The 22,651-nt window shown below is 45.4% G+C and overlaps 2 protein-coding genes and 1 long non-coding RNA gene across 3 annotated transcripts in view; all 3 read right to left on the bottom strand.

The window, feature by feature from the left end:
• Positions 1-1,874: 1,874 nt before the first annotated feature.
• LOC133274927 (uncharacterized) overlaps positions 1,875-22,651 on the bottom strand; it is a 133,373-nt gene continuing 112,596 nt past the window's right edge. Inside the window, exon 2 of the long non-coding RNA XR_009745336.1 lies at positions 1,875-4,065. This is a non-coding gene — a long non-coding RNA (uncharacterized LOC133274927). The remainder of the gene's footprint in view (positions 4,066-22,651) is intronic.
• Positions 4,128-8,625, bottom strand: LOC133274921 (C-C chemokine receptor type 5-like). The gene is made up of 2 exons (XM_061464530.1): positions 8,459-8,625; positions 4,128-5,489 (listed from the first exon to the last, which is right to left on the bottom strand). Exon 2 carries the CDS (start codon positions 5,476-5,478, stop codon positions 4,408-4,410), a length of 1,071 nt encoding a protein of 356 aa, XP_061320514.1. The 5' UTR covers positions 5,479-5,489; positions 8,459-8,625; the 3' UTR covers positions 4,128-4,407.
• LOC133274912 (C-C chemokine receptor type 5-like) lies at positions 11,792-18,426 on the bottom strand. The gene is made up of 2 exons (XM_061464506.1): positions 18,194-18,426; positions 11,792-14,938 (listed from the first exon to the last, which is right to left on the bottom strand). The coding sequence occupies exon 2, from the start codon at positions 14,925-14,927 to the stop codon at positions 13,857-13,859; it is 1,071 nt and encodes a 356-aa protein (XP_061320490.1). The 5' UTR covers positions 14,928-14,938; positions 18,194-18,426; the 3' UTR covers positions 11,792-13,856.

Below are 22,651 nucleotides of genomic sequence, written 5' to 3'. Positions count from 1 at the left end.
CCCCTACACTGCTCTCTAACAGGTCATTCCCCAACCTATACTGGAACCTGGGGTTGTTCCTGCCCAGATGCAGGACTCTACACTTTCCCTTGTTATATTTCATCAAGTTACTCCCTGCCCAACTCTCCAGCCTATCCAGGTCTCGCTGGATGGCAGCACAGCCTTCTGGCGTATCAGCCACTCCTCCCAGCTTAGTGTCATCAGCAAACTTGCTGATAGTACACTCAATTCCCTCATCTAAATCATTGATGAATATATTAAATAATACCGGTCCCAGTACTGACCCTTGAGGCACTCCACTAGTTACAGGCCTCCAACTAGACTCAGCCCCATAGACTACAACTCTCTGGCTTCTCTCCTTCAGCCAGTTCGCAGTCCACCTCACTACCTGATCATCCCCCTCCTTTCCCCTTCCTTCGCCTCCCCTTCGCCCCCTCCTTTTCCCCTTCCTTTTCCCCCTCCTTTTCCCCCTCCTTTCCCCCCTCCTTTCCCCCCTCCTTTTCCCCCTCCTTTTCCCCCTCCTTTTCCCCCTTCCTTTCCCTCTCCTTTCCCCCTCCTTTCCCTCTTCCTTTCCTTCTTCCTTTTCCTCTTTCTTTCTGCTCCTTCCCCCCCTCCTTTCCCCCCTTCCTTTCCCCCTCCTTTCCCCCTCCTTTCTCTCTTCCTTTCCTTCTTCCTTTTCCCCTTTCTTTCTGCTCCTTTCCCCCTCCTTTCCCCCTCCTTTCCCCCCCTCCTTTCCCCCTCCTTTCCCCCCCTCCTTTCCCCCCTTCCTCCCCCCCCTTTCCCCCTCCTTTTCCCCTTCCTTTCCGCTCCTTTCCCCCCTTCCTTCCGCCCCTCCTTTCCCCCTCCTTTCCCTCTTCCTTTTCCCCTTCCTTTCCGCTCCTTTCCCCCCTTCCTTTCCCCCTCCTTTCCCCCCTTCCTTTCCCCCTCCTTTCCCCCCTTCCTTCCGCCCCTCCTTTCCCCCTCCTTTCCCTCTTCCCCTTCCTTTCCGCTCCTTTCCCCCCCTCCTTTCCCCCCTCCCCGTTAGCAGTAATTCTAGAGAAGCCTCTCCAGGTCGGGAGTCGTTGCTGCCATAGGAACTGTCGGGAAATACTGCTTCCACAGTCCGGCACCCCCAGAAACTAGTCTCCTAAACCCCCCTCTGAGTCCATCGGGGAGGCTACATGGAATAGGCTTGGGGTGTCGGTGCTGTGCTAGGGACAGTGTCACAGCTGCCAGGGGCTGCGAGAGGTTGGAAGCGTGAGCATCCCATTGCCGTCCAAGTTTCAATCCTTTCTGTCTTTCCAAAGGAAATAATGGCAGGGAATGTAGTTTTATTCTTGTCGCTTCATGGACAAGAGTGCCAAATGCTCCCCTTCCAGAGCAGATGGCTGGAATCCGGACAACCTGAGGGCGTGCAAAACTTGTGCTGACACCAAGCCTCACTTCTCTTACATCCCACTTGGACCACCGTTAAAGGGTGACCATGCCCACCCATCAATGGTCCTCCTTTCGTAGTGGCCAAGAGTGTTTCCTAAGCCCCATCCCTGGCAGTGTCCAAGGCCGGGTTGGACGGGGTTTGGAGCACCTGGTCTAGCCGAAAGTGTCCCTGGTTGGAACTGGATGAGCTTTTAAGGTCCCTTCCAACCCAACCCGTTTGATAGCATGAAACAATACGGTGTGGCCACAGGATGGCACCCTAATCCTAGGAATTGAAGGGAAGTGTGTGCTCAAGTCTGCTGTGGCTGAGGTGTTCGGTCGCGGGCAGATCCTAAACACACTTAACAATTCTTTTGCATGCTTATTTATTTTACAAACACTTAGTCTTTTAGGATCAGCGTGAATTGTGTGAGATAGTGCTTTTACCATCGGTAAAAATAAAGAAAACCAAATGTGACGATGACCAAACTAGCATATTTAGCATTAGATTATTAGTGGCAAGCAGTTAAGAACACTGGAGTCATCTTGGTGGTCCTGTGTTATCTGATCATGCTGGTTCTTAGTCCACTTGTAAACCCCTGACTTCATCCTGCCTACTCTTTCAGCAACCTGTTATGAAGAGGAATTTGTCTTCATTAGATAGGGAATTTATGTTCAGTTAACGGGGGGAGATCAAGAAGTCTAACACAAGAAAGTTAACCAACTTTAATGGCTTGTATAACACAAAACATTATTACAATCTATTGGCAAAGTCTATAACTGAACGTACCAGCAGAGCTACCAGACACTGTGTTCTCTGTTGTCTCCTTGAATGTGGAGCACAGCTCACTACAGTAGCTGAAATCTGGTTTATTCTCATTTGCTGAAGTGTGGTCCCTTCTCGGTGATGGGATAGCAAGTCTTGATAAGCTGCTGAGGCACTGGGCCACCAATCTCTTCAGTTCCACATCTTCCCTCTGGAAGCTGCTTGTCACTTGGAAACATCCAAATGATGCTGAAAGTAACCAGTTTCTGCTTATACTGATGTGTGTTTTAAAGGCATATGCAAAGTCCAGAAAGTAACAGATGTGCAGGGTCTTACATGCAGCTGAAGATCTTGTATATTAGAAGTTGCAGCATACTTCTGTTCCAGTTCCCACGGGGATGTAGTCCAAAAGTGGGGCTTAATATGACAAAACTGAATAACTTCAACCAAGTGGTTTGCTAAGCAGAGATTTCCCTATTTTACTTCCTGCTTTCACAAGCACATGGCAATGTAAAACCTCTTTGGGGCTGCTTAAAACAGTTGCTTCTTTGAAAAATAATATTTATGAGGCTATCTAGAGGAGCAGAGAAACAGAAATTGCTCTGATGGAAATCAAAATCCTCAGTTTTAATTTCCTGTCTACACAGTTGTCCAAACCCACATATTTTAGGGGGAATACAGGAAATGCTAGGAAGGACAATTTGTCCTAAATTAATACTGTGATCTTAAGAACACGAGTATTCCCCTTTCATTTCATCTTTTCTACATGCTCAAGTGCTTTGTAGCATCTGAGCTTTAAGGGGAACCCCAATCCTATTTGTCCACCAGTCTTACTAATTATGGAAGCTTTTTATCTCAGTAAAACTCCTAAAGGGCAGAAAAAGCCTGCTTCTAAAACAGAAAAGAGATGCTGTAGTCTGTAGAACAGTGAATATTTTTACTTACTCGTATGTTTCAATAACTTAAATGTCTATAGCATATGTTTATCACTGAAAACATCTGGGTCAACCCTGTTCAGACATCATTTTCACACCTCTGATGGTGTTGTGGTTTTGCAGCCATTGCGGCTGTGTTCTTTTGAGATTTTAAAGTTATTCTCTTATGTAGGCTAGAAAAATGGCAAGCAAAATCACTGCACTAAAAAGCTAAACCTGTGTTGATTCAGCCGTATTTGATGTAGCCTGGTTAAAACTCCATGTGCAGTGCTTTATTTTTAAGGTATCATAAACACATGGGTTTTTCTGATCAATGATAGGTCACTGGATTAGCTTTTTAGTACAAATAGCATATAAAGCAGCAGTTGATTAAGAGAGAGCTTGCTGAAATATCAAACTCTTAAGTCACTCACATGCCAACACCTAGTAATCAAAGCTATTATGAGAAAGATCCAAGAGATCGGTACTCAACCATACACAAAGGAAAATATACCTTGAACTATCAGAGTCTATTCTAAATGTGTAAGACTTTCCCATACCACTTGTAAGGATTCTCTATCACAGGCCTCAGTAATTTAGCATTATTTACAGAGATATACAACCAGGCTTAGTAAAAGCTGTGACTGAGACTGATTTAAATGAGTGAGATACCTTGTATAAGGTACAGTCAAGAGATCTGTCCGAAGAACCAGTGTGAATTCCTAACCTCTAGTTCACTTCAAAAAACCAGTTCATGAGCCTGTTAGCTTAGGCCCCCAGCTTTTGTGTGATTTTGGGCTCTCTGATACAAAACCATGCTTTTGCAGTCACACAAAAAAAGCGAACACCTTTTTCCCCCGTACAGGTGAGCGTATCTAGGTAGCTAATTTGATGCATCCTTTTCATTAATCATAGAAACAAAGAAGGGTTTACGTTGGAAGGGATGTTAAAGCTCATCCAGTTCCAACCCCCTTCCACGGGCAGGGACCCCTCACACTAGAGCAGCTTGCTCCAAGCCCCATGTGTCCAACCTGGCCTTGAACACTGCCAGAGATGGGGCAGCCACAGCTTCTCTGGGCACCCTGTGCCAGCGCCTCATCACCCTCCCAGGGAAGAGCTTCTGCCTTAGATCTAACCTGAACTTGCCCTGTTTCAGTTTAAAGCTATTTACATACAAATACCCAAATACATGAGCAAAACCAAGCTTTGGTAAACATGCATTCTGTGGTCTTTTGCAGCTGCCTTGGAGCCAAAATCCAGGACAGATTCTGCAGGTTTCCATCACAGACTTAATTCCACGCTAGTCAATTCCCCCTTTTTGCTGGGCACAGCTTACAAGGCAGCAGAAACTTCTTGTTCCCCAGTAGACTGCGTGTAGGTGGAGCTGGCCCTTTCAGCTGTGTCAACATAGAAAACGGGACAGAATTTAGGGAAGTGGAATGCAAGCTGCTTTCGGAAAAAGCTATGGAGGTACTTCCTGAATTTTTCCCCAGCGAAGGCATAAATGACAGGGTTGATGCAGCAATGGATCATGGAGAGCGTTTCTGTCACTTGGATCGCTTTGTGCAGTTGACCACTGCCTTGACAAGTGTTGATGAAAAAGGCACCTTGAAAATCACGCAGGAAAATGCAGATGTTGTACGGTGCCCAGAAAACAAAGTAGACAATCATGATGATAAAGATCAGCCTGACCGCTTTATGTTTCTTCTCATTCCTACATTGCAGTAATGTCTTTATAATTTGCGTGTAGCTGCAGATCATAATGAACATTGGGATAACCAGTCCCAGGATGTTCATTTTTAAGGTCAGGAATTGCTTCCATACATCTCTCTGCTCTGATGGATAGTGAGCACTGCAGGTGTAATGTGCGTTTTCCTTCTGAGTTGTGTGGAATACCATGCCAGGAACGGAAGCAAACGCTGCAACAGCCCAAGTGACCACGCTGGTGAGGATGCCGTAGGTAACTGTCCTGGCTTTCAAAGCAAACACTGCGTGCACTATGGCCAAATACCTGTCTAGGGTCAACAGGATTATGAAGAAGATCCCACTGTAGAAGCCAAGGAGGTAGACACCGGAGAGAATCCTGCACAGCGCCTCTCCAAAAATCCAGTCGTGGACAGCATAATAAGCCCAGAAAGGGAGAGAAAATACAAAGAGCAAATCGGAAATTGCCAAATTGAGCAGGTAGATGTCAGTCATGCTCCTCAATCTCTTGTATTTTACCAGGATAAGGACAACAAGCATGTTGCCTGTGAGGCCAAAAATCACCACCAAAGAATAGAGCGGTGGCAAAAGCTTCTCTGCTAAGTGCTTTTCCTCTGTTCCCTCACACGGTACTGCATCACCGTAGTCATATCCTGTTGTCTGTTCCCAGTTGTCTAAGTCTGTGGTGTGGTTTTCCATGGTGCGTTGGTCTGGAAAGGAAGAGAAGGATGTTAAAGTAGAGAAACTCCAAGCTTGTCAGTGATGGGAACGAAACACGCTGGTGTCCTCCTCTGCAATGCTTTTTGCTGTTGAGCACATGAGCATTTGCACCTCAGGGTGTGGATGAGAATGAAACTGCAGAGCTCCCAGGAAACCCATCTCTGTACCTGTGAAGCCACACTGCTGCATGTTGGAAGTGTGCTGAGGATGATTTCCTATGTGTACGCTCTCTGGTGTGGTTTCCCTTACCACCAGCTGCCTGACCCAACCAGAAGCAGAGGAATGATGAATTCAATCTGAGCAGCGGGTAGTTTGGTGCTGTTGTGCTCAGCAGTAGCTCAAAACCACCACTTCATTCTCTCTGCAGGAAGAAACTCAGCTTATGGCTGGAGGGAGCCAGGGGCAGACCCTTGGTCTGCTTTTGGTGATGCTCATAGTGATCCACTCTGATTTGCAGCCTGTGAAATCCCTGAAGCGCCTCTTTGTGTCTCTCTAGACAAAACTGTTAAGTTCAAAGGACTTTTTCATCCTGTAAGCACTGATTGCTCAAAATGGCAATGTCCTTACTGTATTTTGTGTTAAAGGGGTTAATTTAGCTAAACCTAAGCTGAGGTCCTTGGGAAGGGACTGGTTGCACGGTCTTTGACCAGTTTCCTGTCCCAGGATCTGAGCCCCTCCTGAGCTGCCAGGTGCTAATGGAGATTCTCATGCTGTAGAGCACAGACAGGAACCTGCCCCAAAAGGAGCAAGAACTATTGGAGCCCAGTCTGCACCTTGGGGACAAAAAAGAGGTGCTGTTTCTGCAAACCTTTTTCCCACCCCTTCCCCAACTTCTTCCCCAGTCCGGCTGTCATCTCTGCTCCGAAGAGCATCAAGACTGAGTACATCCATGTTCATCCATTCCTTTGGTGTGTGGAGCATGGCGTGAAGTTTTCAGGAGAACAAGAAGAGAAACTTGGTGTGTTTTGGGGTTTGGGTCTCAGCTTTGCCCAGACACAGTTTCTTGGGGAGGAAAGATTTGCTGCCAGACTTCTCAAAGGCAATCTCTGTGAAGCCTTTCCCCCCCGCAAGCCATACTAACTACACAGTTATTTGTATACTGAGACAGTGGGATTGTTGGGAAAGGAAGTGGTTGTGGCTCAGGTGTATTGACAGTAAATAAGTTGATTTTAATGTATCTGAGGGTTTAGATTTAAGTATTTTCAGCAACTTTTCTAGGAAAAAAAAACACAAACCCACCTTTATAAAACACTCTTTGGTCCAAAAAATGAACTTCTTTCTTTCAAAACATGACCAGACTCAGACACTGTGAAATAGTTAATATTCCATTCAGCTACATCTGTGTTGCATACCCTGACAGTACAAGTCCCTGGTAATGCACCTAGCCAAATACCTTCATTTCGGATGTGTCACTCAGCCATGCTGTGTATTGGGATTATGGGATGTGGCACTGGCTGCAGCAGAGTGCCAGACTCAGCACGTCCTGTCTTGATCGTTTGGCACCTGCGTGATGCTCGTGTATAAACACGGGTGTGGAAAACACCCAGGTCATAAACCCAGAATGGGATTTTATGAGTTTATGGTCAATAGGATTCATGCAAATGTTACTGCAAAATGCTGCCTCCACATTATTGTGGTAATTCTTTCTGTGCCAGCCCCTTCTCCCTGCTAACTGCTGTCTCAATGCCTTCCCTCCTTTTCCTCTGCTTTCTTGGAAAGACAACCACATCTTCCCTGCGTTTCATCTCCTTCCTCTCAACCCTTTTTGCATGCTTAAATTGTGGTCTCCCCTCCGGGTGCTGCCTTTCACTGAGCCCTATTCCTCTAGCCCAGCCCTTGCTTCAGCAGCCTCTCTGCAAAAGCTCTTACTACTTACTACATTGTATTGTGTAGTATGCAGCACATGCTGACAAGGGAAACTTGAGGTACTAAATGTGGAAAGCAGAAGAAGGAATTGTAAGTGGTTTTGTGCTTTATGCAGAAATCTCACTCCTTTAGGACGCAGTGCTGGCCACTGGCTAGAACGCTTCAGTGGGTTATAATCGACCTGGCTTGTTCACCTGATGTTCTAATGGTCAGATAAGCTCAAAGATAATACTGGAAGATCCCTGAAGAAAGGATGTTTCAAAAAGAGGTCTATCTTATGTTAAATACAGCTTAGATAAATGCAGGATCTCTGGATATCTGCAATCTGCTGTACAAATTCTGTTGCTCTGGTTAAGACCAGCAGTCTGTCATGCAGTTCTGGAGAGAAAAGCTCCATAGAAAGGCTGAGTAACTCATGCCGTGTTTCAGTCTGAGTTTCAGGGCAGAGCCCTCTGTTTCTAAAGAAGCAAGACTTTATTAAGTGATTTTCAGTTCATTTGCACAGTGCTATATAATGGTAGCAGTTCAAAAGCTGTAGTAAATAGAGGTAAAGTGCCAGCTATGCTGCACGTGAACAAGTTCCATGGCACAGTGTTTAAAACACAGCATCAGATTTTCTGTACTCATCCTGTGAGAAGAGTTAGGACTCTTCACTGAAACAAGCTGGTTTGTCCTTGCAGTAGCAGGTTTAAAATCCAGACTTCCATCACTATTTATCATCTTATACATTTCTTATATATTCTCCCTGCTCGTGGCAGGGGTTGGAACTGGATCATCCCAAGGTCCTTTCCATCCCAAACCATTCTGTGATTCTATGATCTTCAGAGAAAAAAAATATCACAAGCATTCTCCATCATATTTCTTAGCTCGATCTCTACAGGTTTACTTTTTTGCTTGCCTGGGTCCTCTGTTCAGGTCTTGTAGTGGTTCTGTCCCTTAGAAATAATGTATTCCATTTACAATATCCCATGCATTTCCCAGTGTAACTGTTAAAGGGGAGTTCCCAGGCAAGATTCCACAAGTGTTTTTTCACCTCAGGCATTAGACTACCTAAGCAACTCCTATATGTGAAAAACAAGCAAAGATGACTTACCATGTGTCTTATGGTGGGAGTGATGGCTTGGGTTATTAGATGGAGAATAACGCTAAACCGACTTGTCAGTCACGAGAGGAAGCTCAAAAACACCTCTTCCTGCTTGAAAAAGGATGTATCCGTTTGAAAACTTCTAGCAAACAAGTCTGTTTGCATTGAAAAAAAAAAAAATAAATCAAGGAGCAGTTCTCTTTTTGCTAAAAATGAGCCATCAGATGTTACTTTGCTGTGAGACGTGCAGAGATGTTGAAATGTGGATCCTCCTAGGAGCTGAACTCACGGTTTCACAACCCGCAGCTGGAGCTTTAGAAAGGGGGGTGTTATATTGTTGTGGTCTCTTTTTGATTGAGCTAAGCTCCTTGGAGCAGGACCAGTTTGCAGGAGGTTCATCCCTTTATGTTTCTGAATCATTCAATGCTTTATGGGGTTTGCCCAGGGACAAAAAGTGAAGCTTTTGTAGAAAGCTTCTGCTTCTACTCAGAATTACCTGTGCTTTGCGTTGGCTTGCTCTGAGTTTCAGTCTTTGTATTTTAGGAGATGTGATTGATTCTATTCTCCTCCAACCTAGTCTTTTGGACTGTGGTTTTTGTTTCAATCCCTCTCATAAGACTATGACTTAGCCTCTATAGTGAGTCTCACTTCTTTTAAAACAACACTGTTACTTCGGAACCAAGCTTCAGAAAAACCTGATAGAATCTGATTTCCGATCAGTTCACTTCCTTGTGGCTGATCCTGTGCCTTTTTGAGTCAAACTGAAGCTGCACCATGAGCAGCTTTTTAGATCCTTCTTAGACATCAAAGAAACCACACGGGAGGCTGGAAAGGTACAGAAAAAAGCAAGAACAAGGTGATGCCTTATCAGATACCTGGGAACCCCTGAGATAGAAACCTTGAGAAGATACCAAATAAAGCACATCCTCCTGTTGTGTCCCCCCCCCTTGACATCTCTTTGGGCAGTTCCAGAGTGTCTGATTCTATCAACCTAGTGAAGGTGCTCAAGGAACATCTTTCCTGCACTCAGTCCTCAGTAGCCTTAAAAGATTCTAAACTGCCAAAAGCCCAATGGAGATGTCTTGCTTTGGATGCTGCCATTCCTTAATGGAAGCCAAGGGAATCACGGCTTCTCAGTTACCTCTCAGATCTGGGGGGAGACAGTAACAAGCAAAAAGCATGGCCTGTTTTCCTCGTCAGCCCTTCTTTGCATGAGGGAAGGACTCTTCAAGGTCTTTATCCCAAAGGATCAATAGATTTTTCTCTTCCTTTCCAAATCACCTGTTTCAGTGAGCTCTCTAAGGGCTGGATTCTCAGGGTCAAAGTGAATGGCCACTGTAGGGTATTTTAAGGGTATGCTCGCACTACCTGATGGACCCCCTATAGAGTCAGTGGGAAGAGATGTTTCCACTCCTAAATAATCAAGCTCCTAATTGCTGCCAAAATCCTGCACTTTTGCCATTAATTCTTATAATTCTCAATGTATCAAATTAATGTTTCAGTGTATAATTCCTAAAGAGCCCACAGACTGAAATTAAGAGACACTTAAAAGAATTCCTTTCTGAAACCTGCCTCACTGTTCTCTGTTACATGTTACTGAGCCTGCTGGAGGCTCCAAAACCTTCCGCAATCTCAGTGTGATCAGCAGCTGGGTATCGCATTTACTGAGCACCACTGTAAGAGTGCAGAGGGGGTTGCACGCCAAAAGAGGGCCTCTGGCACTCACGGTTACAGCGGTTAACCAAGGGGAATGGTTTTGGTCCGCTCATCAGCTGGGTCTTACAGCTGCCTGAGACGCAGAGTGAGAATAGCTGTGACATCTGCAGCCCCAATACAGGGACACATGCTGGCAGCAGGAACCTGCGCTGTGGCTTTTGTTATCAGCACCTACACCGTGTGTTCACTCAGCTCTACAGCAGCTGCACATAAGCAGAGCTGCTGGGAAGTCAGATTTGATCAGGTCTTACATGTGGCTGGAGGTGAGCCCGGGCCCCTGGTGCTGTTTGCTGGCACTGGGGTGCTGCTGGTGTGCTCTTCACCAATGCTGTTAGAGCTTCCTTTTGGCCCCTGCTCCCCTCAGTCACTGTCAATGAACCTCTGCAGGACTCGATCTCCCACCCAATCTGAAGCTCCATCACACCAGGCTGGGACTGGCCATCCTCTTGCTGCATCACCCCTTCCTCCCTGCTGCCTTCATAGAGTCCCAGAATCCCAGACTGGTTTGAGCTGGAAAGGACCTTAAAGCTCATCCAGTTCCAACCCCTCCCATGGGCAGGGACACCTCACACCAGACCAGGCTGCTCCAAGCCCCTGTGTCCAACCTGGCCTTGAACACTGCCAGGGATGGGGCAGCCACAGCTTCTCTGGGTACCCTGTGCCAGTGCCTCAGCACCCTCACAGGGAAGAACTTCTGCCTTAGATCTAACCTGAACTTGCCCTGTTTCAGTTTGAACCCATCACCTCTTGTCCTATCGCTACAGTCCCTGATGAAGAGCCGCTCTCCAGCATCCTTGTCCTTTAGATTGCCTCCATCTAGCGTGTGTGTCAACACTGAGGTATGGACAATGCCAGCAGCATTGCTACAAGTCAGGGTTTTTTCAGCTTTTCTCAGTCCCTTGCCCAGCATCTCTTTGGGAACATGTGCTGCTGCTTGCCAGGAGCTACAGCACATGTAAGAATTTCACCTGCAGGTGAACCTCCTGATTTTACCAAGCAATTGAAGCTATTGTTCAGTAAGAAAAGGAATCACACAGTGGGTTGATGTAGCTCAGAACTGTACCTGTTATGGTTTTATTTCATTGATGAGTAGGAGTCCTGTTTAGCATTGTGGCACTCACTCCCGCTGTAAAGACATTCCTAGAATGATACGGTGAAGCAGAAGCATATTTCCATGTTGAGCTTTAAACGCTTAACATTCCTTAAGCATAAACCTTGAGAGATCAGGTGCATCACCTGGCTGGTGTCACTCTATACAGTGCAAGGAGGTCGGAAATCAGCTGCAGAAAGTCTATGGAGTCTTCATCCCAATATTAAAAGTCTTTATATCACTATTAAGAGTGTCAGCTGTTATTACGCTCCTTTATACCTCCTCTTCTACTTATACACAGCCCTGTTTCTCCAGATTTCACCCATCTAAAACCTGTGGTCCCAAAGCTTTTGTAATGCCCTCTACTCAAGCTTGTGGATAGATAAATCTGGGCCAGTTACAGTAGCTTGAGGACTGGGCAGACAGTTCTTTCTTTGGTTTCTTTTGCTGGAGTGTGGTATGGCGAGGGTTTAAATCTGTTCTATGAGCAGAGCTGATGCCCTTTTACTGATGGAGAAGGACACGGTGCTACAGGGTTTACATTGTTTTTCAGACACTGATTTTATTAATTTCCCTTCATTAACATGGAAACAGAAAGAAACATAATTCCAACAGGGCAAGAATTTAAGCTACAGCAGTAGCAACATCACAGTTACAGCAGGGTTTGTATCACACTGAACTCATTTCTGCTTTAATATTAAAAAGGTGCTTCCCCTTTTGTGCAGTAAAACAGTACAAAAGGAAGGAAGAGTATTATTTCCAAGCAACGAAGCTTACTGTGGGGATAGTTTTGGGTCTTTTGGCTATTGACATCACAAGACAGTGGGCAGATTATAACAGCTGATAGGATAAAAACTAACAACTAACAGATGCAGTGGTTGATGCTACAAGGCTTGAGGGAGAAGAGTATTTGCACCACCTGGATTAAGGCATCTGAACCCAAATGAAGAGGGTTTTCTAAGTTCCTCCTGCAGTTGGACAGGTAATCGTCCCGTTTCAATCATATGTCTGCTTCTGACTTGGGCATCTCTCTTTCTCTGCTGACCACTGAAGGACCTTGAAGATACTTGCTTCAGATGAGGCATGTGAATCATGTGCCTCATGTTAAGTAGTGTGGAATCCCTTCTTGTGTCCTTATGTTGCCTGGAGGTTAGTTGAACTTCCAGATTCCCATAGGCAAGGCCTTACCTGTAAGAGTGGTGCCCTTTGATGTAAATGAGAGAAAAAGCAGGAGGACAGTTCTCTTGTATAAAGAGTGTTCACCTGCACTTCCTTACAGTCTGAAGCAAGTTCTCCCTCTTCTTCTTTGCTAACATCACGTCCCCAGAGCACCACTTTCTTGTACAGCAATGGCATAAATGTATGGCCATAGGACACCAGTTGACTAACGGCTTCGAGTCGTCAATCAGCATGCAGTAGGCCATGAGCACTCTTCTCCAGGTATGACTCCTCTGCAGTTGGTTGCTTTTGCAGTTCCAAGGCTACTGTCTGCCTGGAAGTGTATCCCAAGCATCACACTTAGGAGCTGTGAAGAGCATGTTTTTCTCACGCAGGAGCCTAACCTGACCCACTTACTGCATCTGCCATGTAAAGTCTTCCTCTACACACATGATTTACCTTGTCCAGGAATAGGGAGGCCCCCACTCAGTGCTGTGCTCACAGTGTCCAGAATCCTTCAGAGAATCCTGGTACTTCTTTAAAACAGAAAGTTGCATAGCAAAAACCAAGGTGATTTTCATTCTGGCCTTGCAGATCTCTGCTCAGGGGCTTTTATTGGTTAAAAGTGCTGCTTTCCTTGGAGAAAAACTGCATCCACTAAGCCCACTTTGGAAAATGTTAGCACCTGAACAGAGCTATGGCAGGCATAACATTAAAGAACTCCAACAAAAAGACTATAACTTAGCCTATAGTCCAAAGGATTATGTTGAAAAATTACTACACTATTAGCTAACAGGTAAACCCCTGGGTTAAATGGCCCTGTGAGATAAAGGTGGTTCAACTCTCCCATCAGAGGAGAGATATCACATTGATCTATCTCATATTCATCCTCAAATTCCTTTTCATGGAAATATCTTTTATTCATGCAGGGGAAATAAGGGGCTGGACATGAAGAAAACTTAAGGCCTCCCCCTATCAAATGCCTGTGACCGTGTTGCAGAAAGAATACAGCCACTTCCAAACGTTACTCCATTAATGCTGAATGCTAAACAGGTACATCTATCCTCAAAGCTTCATCCCAGCGTTCATTTTATGGTGTTCACACACCAGTAAATGGCTCTTGTGAGATGATATAGTACTCCTTAGTCTCTTCAATACTGTATTGTCCCCAGGTCAATCTCACTAGCATTGGTTCATTGGACAGAATTTGGGTGAAGAAACAGAATCATACTGGTTTAGGTCCCACCCAAATCTTGATGCTCTGGAGAACTCCATGATTCACTTAGTTTAAGAATGGAAAATGCTATATATAAAACCCCCAGGAACAGTTAACCACAAGAACTGAGGCTCATTCAGTAGTGGTTGGCAGAAAGACCTTCAATAGCATCAGGCGGTCCCTAAGGCAAAGCAAGTGATGCAACTAACTATTGCCTTGGGGTATCTTTACAGTCCAGTAGAGACGTCACGCTCTGCAGTGGATGGTGTGGCTATGGAAGTTACTCTTTCTAGGTCCTCATGATAAAGAGCTGGGCATTTCCTACAGAGGTGGGCAGCAACGTGCTTTCGGAAGAAGACACGGAGATACTTCCTAAACTTTTCTCCAGCGAACGCGTAGATGACAGGGTTGATACAACAGTGGATCATGGAGAGCGTTTCCGTCACTTGGATTGCTTTGTGCAGCCGAGCCTCGAATTCACAACTTGTGACAAAAAGTACATATTGAAATGTGTGCAGAAAAGTTGAAATGTGGAACGGTGTCCAGAAGATGAAGTAAAAGATCATGATCACAAAAATAAGCCTGACTGCCTTCTGTTTCTTCTCATTCTTACACCTCAGTAATGTTTTCAGAATCTGTGAGTAACTGAAAATCATGATAGCCATTGGAACAATGAGACCCAGGATGTTCATCTTTAAAGTATAGGAGTACTTCCAGTTGATTGCGGTACCACTTGGATAATGAGGACTGCAAGTGTAATGTCCATTTTCCTTCTGAGTTGTGTGGAACACCATGCCAGGAACGGAAGCAAACGCTGCAACAGCCCAAGTGACCACGCTGGTGAGGATGCCGTAGGTAACTGTCCTGGCTTTCAAAGCAAACACTGCGTGCACTATGGCCAAATACCTGTCTAGGGTCAACAGGATTATGAAGAAGACCCCACTGTAGAAGCCAAGGAGGTAGACACCGGAGAGAATCCTGCACAGCGCCTCTCCAAAAATCCAGTCGTGGACAGCATAGTAAGCCCAGAAAGGGAGAGAAAATACAAAGAGCAAATCGGAAATTGCCAAATTGAGCAGGTAGATGTCAGTCATGCTCCTCAATCTCTTGTATTTTACCAGGACAAGGACAACAAGCATGTTGCCTGTGAGGCCAAAAATCACCACCAAAGAATAGAGCGGTGGCAAAAGCTTCTCTGCTAAGTGCTTTTCCTCTGTTCCCTCACACGGTACTGCATCACCGTAGTCATATCCTGTTGTCTGTTCCCAGTTGCCTGAGTCTGTGGTGTGGTTTTCCATGGTGCATTGGTCTGGAAAGGAAGAGAAGGATGTTAAAGTAGAGAAACTCCAAGCTTGTCAGTGATGGGAACGAAACACGCTGGTGTCCTCCTCTGCAATGCTTTTTGCTGTTGAGCACGTGAGCATTTGTACCTGTGGAGCTCCCAGGAAACCCATCTCTATACCTGTGAACCACAGAATGATTTGGGTTGGAAAGGACCTTAAGATCATCCAGTTCCAACCCCCTGCCACAGGCAGGGACACCTCACACTAGACCAGGTTGCTCCAAGCCCCATCCAACCTGGCCTTGAACACTGCCAGGAATGGGGCAGCCACAGCTTCTCTGGGCACCCTGTGCCAGCGCCTCAGCACCCTCACAGGGAAGAACTTCTGCCTTAGATCTGCCTTGAACTTCCCCTGTTTCAGTTTGAACCCATCACCCCTTGTCCTGTCACTACAGTCCCTGATGAAGAGTCCCTCTCCAGCATCCTTGTAGCCCCCTTCAGACACTGGAAGCTGCTCTGAGGTCTCCACGCAGCTTCTCTTCTCCAGGCTGAACAGCCCCAATGTTCTCAGCCTGTCTTTGTATGGGAAGTCCTTCAGCCCCTGAGCATCCTCATGGCCTCCTCTGGACTTGCTCCAACAGCTCCATGTCCTTCTGATGTTGAGGACACCAGAGCTGCACACAGTGCTGCAAGTGGGGTCTCAGGAGAGCAGAGCAGAGAGGCAGGATCACCTCCCTCAACCTGCTGCTCACACTGATTTTGATGCAGCCCAGCACACAGGGGGTTTCTGGGCTCAAGCACACACTGAAGCTGCTCATGGGGCTGTTGTGCTCAGCGGTGGTTTTCCAAAGGGATGGAGAGGGCAAGGAAGGCAGCAAAAAGCAAGCACAGCATCCAGTGTGCAAAGTGCACCGTGCTTCTCCTTGGGACACGGCCACCTTCTCACCATGCCAGCCCATACTGCAGCCTAGAGGACGTAGTTTAATCTGGGTCTTTATCCCAGTGGATATATATGTAATATAAATAGTGTTCTTGAACAAATTCTATCTATTATACTGTGTTAAAACAACTTTCTTTGTGTGTAATGCACAAGTGTACATGCATACATATACACTCATCTATTGAATCATGGCATTGTAGAATCATAGAATGATTTGGATTGGAAAAGACTCTTAAAATCATCAAGTCAAATCATTACCACACACTGCCAAGTCCACCACTAAACCATGTCCAACAGCACCACACCCACAGATCTGCTAAATACCTCCAGGGATGGTGACTCAACCACTGCCCTGGGCAGCCTCTTCCAGTGCTTGACAAACCTTTTGGGGAAGAAATTGTTCCTAATACCCAATCTAACTGAGATTTTAAAGCCGAAGGGAACATCTGCAGACTTCCTTGCCAAGAAGTCTGGGTTTGGCTGTAAAATTATCTAGGCATGGAGCACCATGTTGGTGTGTAAGCAAAGAAATCTCCAGCTACCTCTGCTCTTGTGCTGTACATATAAACAGGCTCTTCAGACAGGTTATGATTTGACAACTTGTGATTATTTGGCTTATTTCCCTCTTCCAAAATGACAAATGAACATTGAGGAAGTCTTCGTGGTTTTCAGTTGAGGGGCTTTCTCGTTGGTTTTATGGACTGCATGTGGCCACCAGTGCCCACACCCCCCCTAGTCTCTGCCTGTGCAGGGTCCTTTTGGTTGCTAACAGGAAGTCTGGACGATTTCTGCAAAAGCAGGCAACCGAGGTGCGACCTCACCAGACAGTCCCCTCCATAACGAAACCTCGCTTTGGAAACCCCTCCCCTGCTATAAGAGCTAAGCATTAGAAACAGCTCCTCAGAACTGCCTCCTGACTGAGGAGGTTTCTTCATCCCTGCAGAACTTGCACGGAAAAAACATATTCTGGGCTGGAAGAAACTGCCTTAATTCCCTGGGAAGCCTCAGGATCCAATTGTCTCTATTCCCCACCAAACCCAGAAAGACACTGCAAACATTCTGAGCTTTTATGCATCTAAATAGAGGCAGTCTGTGGTCACAAGACAGAAGTAGGAAGCATTCTTACCTAAACAAATGTACAGTGAAAGAGCAGCATAAGCACCGAAAATGAGCACTCTGAGAAAGAGAAACTTGTGACAGCTATTCAATGTCTTCCTCTAAATCGTGGCTGTATGTTTAAGAGGACTTTTCCCTTGTGTAGGCAAAGTCCTGTGCTAGTATCTCTGTTCAGTGGTGTGGGTTTTCCGCAGTGTTCTCTACTTAAACTGCTTCACATAAAACATTGAGTTGTAGTCACAACCCATCTGGAGATGAACTCGAATATAAGAAAGAAGGATAACAGTCCGGAGTGGAGATGGCCACTTGCATGGCAGGATCATGTCCCGGTCATGTTATTGCTATAAGGGTCTCCACGCAGAGTTCAAGCCCACTGTTCCTTGCAAATCACAGTGCAGTTTTCCCATGAAAGCAAGTGTTGCTATAGCTGCATATTTGATATATTACACACACACAAGTTATATTCTTAGGCTGTTGTAGCTGTTTTCACTAATACCCAAGTGGCAAGTCTCATTTATCCAAGCAGAGAGCTCACCATCCCTTGTATATGGAGAGAGTACAATTCCAGTGTAGTACTGATGAGTTTTATTCATGGAAAAACGTGTTCACAAAAATTGCAAGCCAGATTATGGCTGATGTCTCCAGCTGAGTTACGGGGTAGAGGCTTTCTAATGTAATAGCACAGAGACATCACATTAAAAAGCAGAACTGATCCCAAAGAACATATTCTTCTATAACATGACAATGAAACAGCACTTTTAACAGATTAAACAAATAACACAAAGAAACCATGCGATAGGATAATGATGAGGAGAGGAGATGCAGAGCATTTGCATCTCACAGGGCAAGATGCAGCTAGGATTAGCAGAGGTTAGGTTAAGCATGAAGGGTTTCACATCTGAGTGGTTTATATCCTTAGCAGAATACATCTTCAAGCTACTGATCTCCTGGAACAGGTTCAAAATCAAGACCCAGTAAGTTTCTAGTACAAAAAAAGAATAGCATTTCCTACACCGTTTGTCCAGTGCAATCCTCTACTCTCACATTTAACCTCATCCCCAGTCGCAAGCTAGTTACGAGACTCAATTGTTCTTAAAGATAGTGCCTCTGCTTGAATGGTTGCTCTACTGCCACTGTCATTAGGCACATATACATCCCCACTGAGTGAACCTGTAACTGCATAGACACATTTACATGTAAAAAAGGAAAAAAAATAAGCTACTCACTGATTTATCAAGCTGGGGCTGTCTGACCGGGTCTTCTACTTCGTGAACAAGCACATAGTTAAACCCTATATCTGAAAATAGGAAACAGCACTTCCTGTGTGATGTGTGTTGCACATAATTACAAGAATCAAGGGCATGGTTCTTCTTTTCTGGAAACACTCCATTTCCAGGCTGGGTTCAGAACTGAGGGATGAAGACCTTATGGGTGTCCTGCTCCAGCTGGAACTGGAGCAGTCAGTATCTCAACTGCTGGGTTAAGACTGGGTGGTTGAATTCAATCAGACCTGAGTATTTCTAGCTGCTCTAGACACTTCTGCAGCCCGACAGAAAGTGGTGTGAAATACCTGGCATCCAGAACGTGTGCTTTAGAAATGAAATTGTTGTCTCTGTTGAAACAACACCACCAACGTATTCTTTACGTTCATTATCACCGATTGACTTGTACATCATTTCGACACGGTTGTGTCATCGCTAGTGAAAAAGAATCTGTAAGCAAAATTAGGATGTGTTTATACTGCGCAAACCGTTAGTGTGCCAAGTTCAATAGCATCACACTTGCCTTAGGTGAGCATTGCGAAGAGACACAAGTGAAGGTCCAGAGGCTTCTGAGCTTATTAGGTCAGGCAGAGCACTGTGCTGGTACACCTACCTTCCTTCCAGCTATGTGGTGCAGACTGCTTGAGCTGGTTTACACCACGCTGCACCCTGTGGTGCAGACCCCTTCCTTGAACATCTATTGTAATTTCTGTAATGATCTTACACTTCCAAGAGCTTCTTGTATGAGGCAAGCTGGAACCTGCAGCTCATTCCCTTTCATGATGGGACATCGCGGGATTGAAAGCAATAGAAAGAAAGAGATTAAAATAACACAAAGTAGCTAAGATAAGTTTTTGCTTCAGAGGCAGGAAGTGCAGTCGAGTCTAGAGGGTGGTGTCATGCATTTGTTGGTTTTAGACATTCACCTCACCGATGCCATTGGCACTGCATCTGCAACAGCCTTCAGCTGATGGAGGCCTGTATAAGTGATCATTATCACAGAATCATAGAATCATAGAATCATAGAATAGTTAGGGTTGGAAAGGACCTTAAGATCATCCAGTTACAACCCCCCTGCCATGGGCAGGGACACCTCACACTAAACCATGTCACCCAAGGCTCTGTCAGGGATGGAATGGGTGGATGGATGGGTGGGTGGATGGGAGGATGGATGGATGGGTGGATGGATGGATGGATGGATGGATGGATGGATGGATGGATGGATGATAAACCAGGACTAATGAATGATATGGCCACTTACCTGCTCCCTGAGGAGACTTTGTACAACTGTGTAGCAAGTTACAGCAAGGCTACCCATTGCAGGCTTGCAGGCAGCAGCTCTTGACCATTTTCTCTAAGACTGCTGGGTGGTTTCCTACAGCATTTCTCAAAAGCAGTGAGACTGCCTTGTGCTATAGTTATAGCTGGATTGGGTCATTTCCTAGAAAATCTAGGTAGTTTCAATAAGACCAGCCATACAAGACATGACCACAGGCGTTCCAGAGAGTGTAAAGGAGACTTCGCCAAGCTGGGGCTGGTGCCTAAGCAAGGCTCTAGGAAGAGGGGTTTCTGTGATGGTTGAAAGAAGAGAAACATTTCCTGTTGATCTCAAAGGAGCTGTGTAATTTTGCTGGAAGTAGAGACAGCAAATCACGGAAAACCTTCAAGCCTGAGCAGGAAGGACTTTCCATACAGGAACACAACAATAACAGGGAGACATATACCACAGATTTTCTTCTTGTACCATCTCCCTCTGAGTTGCTGTTTGAATTTGCAGAGTTATGTGGTTTACCACTCAGGAGATCTCTTCCTCCTCCACGTACCGGCTGCTAGCTCAGCAGGTTGGTTTGCAAGTGTCATCTTTGGTGAACTGCTGTTGCTGGTGAAGAAACACTTGGCTTGCAGCACCAAGAATCCTGCCTAAGGCACCTTGTTTTCACTGCCTTATCAAAAAGAGGGGCTTGTCTTCACTCTTGAGAGTAGGGCTCCTCTGGAGTCTATTGCCCAGGGGCTACAGAGGGTTTGAATTGTCTGGGGGGTACCAGAAGTAATCCTCGCTCTGTCTTGTGACATTGGAGCTTCCTTCTGCCTTTTCCAGGGCCTTTCAGGAGTCACCAAGCTCCTTCTTTTTGCTCGCTGTATCAGTTCACCCAAGCAAAAAGCTGGGACAACAACCTGTAAGATGGCAAAAGCCTGGGGAACTTGGCAAATGCGGCACTTTGGGATCGAGTCCCTCCCATGCAGGGCAGGAAGAAGACCTAGTTGAAGGGCAGACAACCGTTTCTAAACAAATGTGGGAAGAAAAAGTGCATGCAAACCTGCAGGCATCCAGATATTGACTGAATTGCTAATATTAGAAGGCTCTCAGGAGTTAATGAACTTGGTTTTGTTTTCTGTCTTACACAGACCAGTTGTAGGAAAGATCATAAAAGAAGTCATTGCTTGGAAGACCTAGGTTTGGTTCCCCTTGTGATGGGGAAGGAGTGACTCGTGACTAAAAACGTATCCTTTGAAGGAAACAAAGCATGATTTTGCACATCTGGTTTTAAAAGAGCTTTAATTCTTTGTGCCTCCAGCTTGGGTGCTTAGATAGAAGACAAGTGGGCAGTGTTCTCAGGTTGCCGGAGCTCCAATTGCTCTCACTTTTGATAATAATGGACAGTTTCTTTCCAAAAAGGTGATGTGAATACTTGGAAGCTACTTCAGAAAGTTTGATGGAGATTACAATACGGGGGAGGGGGGAAAGAAGGATTCAAAAGAGAGGAAATATTTCATATTGGACACTTCATTTTAGGTGACTGGAATGGGTTGCCCAAGGAAGTTGTGAATGCTCCATCCCTGGCGATGTTCAAGGCCAGGCTGGACAGAGCCTTGGGTGAGATGGTTTAGTGCAAGGTGTCCCTGCCCATGGCAGGGGAGTTGGAACTGGATGATCTTAAGGTCCTTTCCAACCCTAACTGTTCTATGATTCTAACTGGGACTACATTTTGAGTTGTAGCTATTTTTGTTATTATCATTGTTCTAATTGTTATGTTATAGAGGATAGGACCTGTTAGAAAGGACAGAACAACCCCAAAATCCCTTTTGCAGGGATCTTGAGACTGAAGAAGTATAGGGGAAAGGAATGCAATGTTCATTGGTCTAGGAAGCATGGTCTGTGAGACAGGATTGGGAAAGGTCTCCCAGACTTGCATCTATGATTTTACTCCTCACATCCTTCCTGCAAGGGTTCAATGAGCTTTATAAACATTCACTAATCCAAAGAACTGCCCAAGAGATGGAAGGGGAGGAAGCAGTGGGAGAAAAGCATCCCAAAAGCACAGACAAGTTTAAGTGGAACCTCTTGTGTTCCAGTTTGTACCCATTACCCCTTGTCCTATCATTGTTTGCCACTGAGTAGAGCCTGGCTCCATCCTTGTGACACTCCCCCTTTATATATTTATAGACACTTATAAGGTCACCCCTCAGTCTCCTCTTCTCTAAACTATAGAGACCCAGCTCCCTCAGTCTTTCCTCATAAGGAAAAACAGTTTGTCGTTCTTCTTGGAAGAGATTGTGCAAGTGTTAAGATGAAAGCCACAAATAAGTGATAAAAATAACCAAGAGAAGAGCTATCTGAGCAAGAGAATTCAAAGGAAAGCTGGTATTTCTACCTCCTTCGGGCTAAAGTACGCTCAGATGAAGTCTTACCTAAAGCTTTAAGTGAATCTTAGCAATAAAACGTATTTGCTTTGCCTGAAGTGCACTTGGATTCACCTGAAATCTCAAAACCAAACTACCACTTGAGTGTTTCTTTAGGGAATTACCATCATGCACTGAGGCTCCATTTCACAAGACTTTTTCAAGTCACTATATGCTTTCAGTACTGTTAGCACTTGTCCTTGGAGAGTGAAGTTTACTGTCTGTTACCTGTTTTTACACTGACAAAGGTCTATTCCTTATCTCCTAGATGTTCATATGCTAAATGCATTAAGCATTAAATACTTACAGAGTGCTCACCACTGACAACTTCCAGCTTCCCTCCCTCCACCCATTGAACTGAAAAGACTGTCAGGTAAGCCTAAGCCCCATAAACCTGTGTTTTTAACCTGAAATCAGGGAGTCCCCTCCTATTGTTTTCTCTGCCTGTGAAAAAAAGCCTGGAAAAGCTAGGCCCAAAGGCTTTGGACATCACAGCCTGGAAAAGCTGTATCAGGAAGCTGTAAGAAGGGAAAACACAGTTTGTTACCAAGCCTGGGCATCGGTGTGAAGGAGGGGGAGAACAGGATGACCCATTAGGAGGGGAGACAGACTGAGCAGCCAACACTGGAGTGCACTGGGATGGATGAGAGAGGCCACCTGGTTATCTTCTCCAGCTCAAGAGAAGGAAAGGAGCTGCTGACAGAGAGAGAAGCTGAGCACAGAAGTCGTCTAAGGGCCATG

This window comes from Pezoporus flaviventris, unplaced genomic scaffold (assembly GCF_033815535.1).
Source record: "Pezoporus flaviventris isolate CSIRO_AGI_PZ_B2104156 unplaced genomic scaffold, CSIRO_AGI_Pfla_v1 ptg000037l, whole genome shotgun sequence".
Classification (NCBI taxonomy): domain Eukaryota; kingdom Metazoa; phylum Chordata; class Aves; order Psittaciformes; family Psittacidae; genus Pezoporus; species Pezoporus flaviventris.
This window is presented reverse-complemented; position numbering and strand designations above follow the sequence as displayed.